Source organism: Balaenoptera musculus, chromosome 1 (assembly GCF_009873245.2).
Source record: "Balaenoptera musculus isolate JJ_BM4_2016_0621 chromosome 1, mBalMus1.pri.v3, whole genome shotgun sequence".
In the NCBI taxonomy this organism is placed as follows: Eukaryota; Metazoa; Chordata; class Mammalia; order Artiodactyla; family Balaenopteridae; genus Balaenoptera; species Balaenoptera musculus.
Genome location: NC_045785.1, coordinates 155,282,414 through 155,287,153, shown reverse-complemented (window position 1 = coordinate 155,287,153; position 4,740 = coordinate 155,282,414). Strand labels below are relative to the sequence as shown.

General features: G+C 40.5%; 1 protein-coding gene across 2 annotated transcripts; it reads right to left on the bottom strand.

The window, feature by feature from the left end:
* Nucleotides 1-1,368: 1,368 nt before the first annotated feature.
* On the bottom strand, nt 1,369-2,442 carry LOC118906061 (endophilin-A3-like). Of its 2 annotated transcripts, XM_036873317.1 has the most exons (2): nt 2,173-2,442; nt 1,369-1,980 (listed from the first exon to the last, which is right to left on the bottom strand). In XM_036873317.1, exons 1-2 carry the CDS (start codon nt 2,410-2,412, stop codon nt 1,369-1,371), a joined length of 852 nt encoding a protein of 283 aa, XP_036729212.1. In that variant the 5' UTR covers nt 2,413-2,442. The 2 variants fall into 2 exon arrangements, with proteins under 2 accessions (XP_036729212.1, XP_036729203.1); XM_036873308.1 differs by having other exon boundaries at nt 1,369-2,442.
* Between the last annotated feature and the right edge of the window lie 2,298 nt (nt 2,443-4,740).

Below are 4,740 nucleotides of genomic sequence, written 5' to 3'. Positions count from 1 at the left end.
AAAATCTATTACTGGGTATGTTCTGATGTAAACTTTTTTAGAAATGTATTTCAAGAAAAAGATTTCTATTTGCTTCTTTGAGAGAGAACAGAAGATTTTCTTATCATAGCAATACTTCTATAATAAAAGTGCCTGGACATCTAGCTTTTTTCTTTCAACAGATCTTATTAGAAACAACCTCCCCAAAGAGTGGATATTTAAGGTAAAGTAACCTAATCTCCCATAAGAGAAAAAACTAGAATATTCTCCATGGCTTTGACAATGCATAAATCTATTTCTTGACCAATGATAATCCAGTGCAGGTATTGGACTGAGCTCCTCTCACCCTCCTCTGGGTCCTTGGAATTCTCTCCATTCTCACAGTAGACAGAGAAAAAGAAGTTCACCTACAGGGGAGATGGACCTGAATATGGCACAGATCTTAGTGATGTGGTCTCTCCTAACTTAGAAATCTAGTCTCATTGTATGCCCAGAAGGGAAAGGAAATGGGTTTTGGTGGACATTAGCAGTCTGTGTTCCAGTGAGTGACAGGAATGGCTGAATATGTGTCAGTAATTCAGGAGGAGTGAACTAGATCAGGAAGGGGAGAAACGATCTTGCTCCCTTTGCTACAGACATTCTTAGCAGTCTGCTGGCTGAATTCCAATTCCATGAAATGAGAAAAATTATAATGGGTTGATGTACTTTTTTAAAAGTGTGCTAAAATATACATAACAAAAGACTTACCATTTTAACGCTTTTTAAGTATACCATTCAGTAGCAAAGTACATTTATATTTTTGCGCAACCATTGCCACCATCCATCTCTAAAAATTTCCCATCATCCTAAACGGAAACTTTCTAACCATTAAACAATAACTTCTCATTTACTCTACCCCTTAGCCCCTGGTATTTCTTTTTTTTTTTTTTTTGCCAACACAGTGTGTCATGTTTATTGGGTTATTCACAAGTCAGCTAAAATACCATGAAGGGAAAAGACCAGATGCCATCAGTAATGTCAGGAAAAAAAATATTTAGCAGTTCTTAGTTTCAAGTGTCGCATTCCATCACAGCTTGAGGAATATGGGCAATTCACTAACAAAACTGCAGTGGGTGCCATTTATTTTTAGCAATAAGAAGCACATACATTTATTTAACCAATGACTTTTAGGACAGTCAGCAAAAATAGAAAATGGTATTTTCATGTAGCTAAGACAAGAAAATCATTTATACAAATTAAATGGATACAAAATACATTGTAAAGAGAACACACATACAAAAGTCATTAAGCTGGTCAAAGAGCAAGAATGCCACAGAACACCACACTGAGAGAACACTGGTGTGAATTCATTTCCATTATGAAAGTACGTCCAAAGTTTGAGTTACACATTTACTGAGGTAAAGACACAATCACTTCCACGTAATTAATGGGGAAGAATCCAGATTCTCCCTGGAGCACTCCTTCATACCAGTTTTCATCTATCTGACTGGTCAATGTAATGATATCCCCTTCTTTAAATCCTAGTTCTCCTTGGTTTTCTGGCTCAAACTCATAGAGACCACGAGAGCAGGGCTGGTCCATGGGAACGTGAGAACCTGTTGTCTTTGCTGAAGAGGTGGTGGATACCCCATTGAGCTCACTAGGACTCCTTTTTATGGGCCGTGGCTTGTATTCTCGTTTGGGGACGTTGGATGCAGCCGATATTCGCGTCTGTAGCTTGCTCTGTAGCTCCTGCAGAATCTCTGTGGACTGTTTGTGATAGTCTAAAGCTGTCTCTATAAACACGGCCAACTGGCTGACTTGTTCTACATCGTTTTCTAAAAAATTAAACATGCTTCTTTCAGCCAACTCCTTTGACTCTTCAAATTTTTCTACTGCTTGTCTGACTTCTTCATCTGGTATCTTACCTACTCGCTTCTTTTTATAATCGTAATCCAGGCAGCGGCCTTCCAGCTTTTTCAGGTGGTGCCCAATGTCTTTTAAATCTTTGTCTTGTAGTAACTGAAGTGGATCAGTAAAAGTTTGCTTTACATTAATATCAAGAGAGTCTTTCACCTCAGCCATTAGCTTCATGGATTCACCAACTTCTATCAATGCATTGCCAAAAGTGGAACCTTCCCCGAGCTCGTTCCCGTATTTCAGCATGCAGTCGCCCAGCAAGCCTTCCGTCTGTGGGTACCCAGTGGTTTTCACCTGTCCTCGGGTCTTCGACACAGTGTTCAGCAATTCTAGCTTAGCTCTGTATGCTGGATTCGGCTGAAGATATTCTGTGGCTTTTGAAAGAATTTCTGCAACCGCTTTATTGGTAACGTCTATTTTCCTTTCCATGTCAAGAAATTCATCATCTAGTTTCGTTCCTTCAACGCCACTTATTTTTTCACTAAACAGCTGGCTGGCTTTGTGGAACTGCTTCTCCAGCCCCGCCACCGACATCTGGACTGCGCCCGGCCGGGGCTGGATGGTCTCTGGGCTCTGCCGGGCCACGTAGCCGCGACACGCTGGGGAAGTGGGCACTGGGGCCGGTCCCCGCACGGCTGGGCTCGGCCGGGCCAGCCTCCCACGGTCCGCCCCTGGTATTTCTATTCTACTCTCTTTGTGAATTTGACTGTCTATTCTAGGTATCTCATATGCATCATACAACATTTGTCCTTTTGTGTCTGGCTTATTTCACTTAATGTTTCACATGCGTTTTGAAAATAACCCCTTGCTACATTATCCTTCCTACCCAGAGTCAGTCAAACTTTGAGGTTAAGGGCATATCCTGGGACTGCCAAGTCTGTCCAAGACTTCTAAACCCACTGCCAGGAGTTAGAGTCTGCTATGGACTGAATTATGCCCCCCAAAAATACAAAATATGTTGAATTCCTAATGCCTCCATGTGACTGTTTTGGAGATAGGGCCTTTAAGGAGGCGATTAACACGATAAAATGAGGTCATAAGGGTGAGACTCTGATCCAATAAAACTGGTATCTTTATAAAAGAGGGAGAGACGTCAAAGATATCTCTGTCTCCATCATGTGAGCACACAGAGAGAAGGTAGCTGTCTACAAGCCAAGAAGAAAGTTCTCACCAGGAATCAAACTGGCCAGCACTTTGATATTGGATTTTCCAGCCTCCAGAACTATGAGAAAATTAATTTCTGTTGTTTAAGCCACCCAGTCTATGGTATTTTTTATGGCAGTCTGAGCAAACTAAGACAGTGTCCAAGTACAAACTAGGGGAAAGAGTCCTTACAGACTCCCCTCACTCCTGACACCAACTGCAAGGTCAGGGGCATTCCAAAACTACTTCAGTTTCAGTAATTAGCTAGAAGGACTCTCCAAACTCTTTGAAAGCTATTATACTCACAGTTATGATTTATTACATGGAAAAGATATGAATTAAAATCAGCCAAAGGAAGAGATATGTGGGGCAGAGTCTGGGAGTGTTCCAAACATGAAGCTTCCATTGTCCTCAGAACATGTTACCTTCCCAGCTTTGATGTGTGACAATATGTATGGAGTATTGCCAACCAGCAAAGCTCACCTGGAATTCCAGAGCATCCAGAGATTTTATTGGAGCTTTATTATGTAGGCAGGATTGACTGACATTGATTTTCCAGATGGTGCAATTTAGCTTCTAGGTAGACTGATACCACATGACGCCAAATCCCTCACCCTAAATCACATGTTTTGGTCATTCTGGCATAGCCAGCTTCCACCCTAAGACTGTCAGAGTGGCCAGCCTAAACAAGACACTCCTATCAGGTATGACTTAGATTACCTCCCAAAAGCCAAGGGCAAAGGCCAGACCTCTCTTTGACCAAGGCCAAATTCTTCACTATGTATTCCCATTTAGTGAATCAATGTTAGACTCACTTCAGTACATATATACACATCACCACCTGATGCAAAGACTAAAGCATCCCTTTCCAGTCTCATATAGATGCACTTGTACAACAAACAGAGCTCCTCTCTTTTCTCTAAGGAGTAAGAAAGAGGGTTTGGTGGAGCATGGAGTGGGGGGACAGAAAATCACAGGTCATAAGAGGGAGATACCTCAGTGCCTTGTGCCATAGATGCTTGCATCCTAATAGTTTATTTAAAAATTATCTTCAATCCATCATTAGTTTGAACAATTCACTCTATAAGTTATCATTCAATTTAAATTATCTTTCAATGAAAAGAAAATGGATTCTACATTTAAGGAACTTTAAAACTGGCAAATTAATTTGAAATATCACACTTTGTAACATGGTCTTAACTGCCCTATACCTAGGACATAGTTTGCATCATGTGATATACCTCTTGAGTTCCATAATACCCAAAGTGTTCTACATTCTGTTCAAGATGAGTACTGTGATCACATGATTCAATGTCACAGCAATGTCAAATTCCTACAAAAGAGTCTGAAGGAATACTCTCATTTTCCTTACAAATCTTGTTGCAGGCCAGTGGCAAATATTATTAGCAGACTGGCAGTGATGTGTGAACTATGTTTTGAGGGGCACCATTCTAGACCAGTGTTCCTCAAACTTTAATATGTGTAAGAATCACCTAAAGTTTCTTATTAAAATAAAGATTCTAACTCAGGAGATCTAAGGTAAAGCCTAAGAGTCTACATTTTCAATAAGCTCCCACATGTCATGGTGTTACTATTCTATGGACTACACTTAGAAGAGTTTGATGACAGAAAATTGCTTTCTACATCACTGAGAAAAATAGAAACAACCAAAAGAAAATTTCTACTTGCTCTCACCACTAAATCTATATACCTGCCCAC

Excerpts from the sequence above, each read along its gene's own strand:
- LOC118906061 (XM_036873308.1), bottom strand. The coding sequence starts at position 2,412 with ATGTCGGTGGCGGGGCTGGAGAAGCAGTTCCACAAAGCCAGCCAGCTG.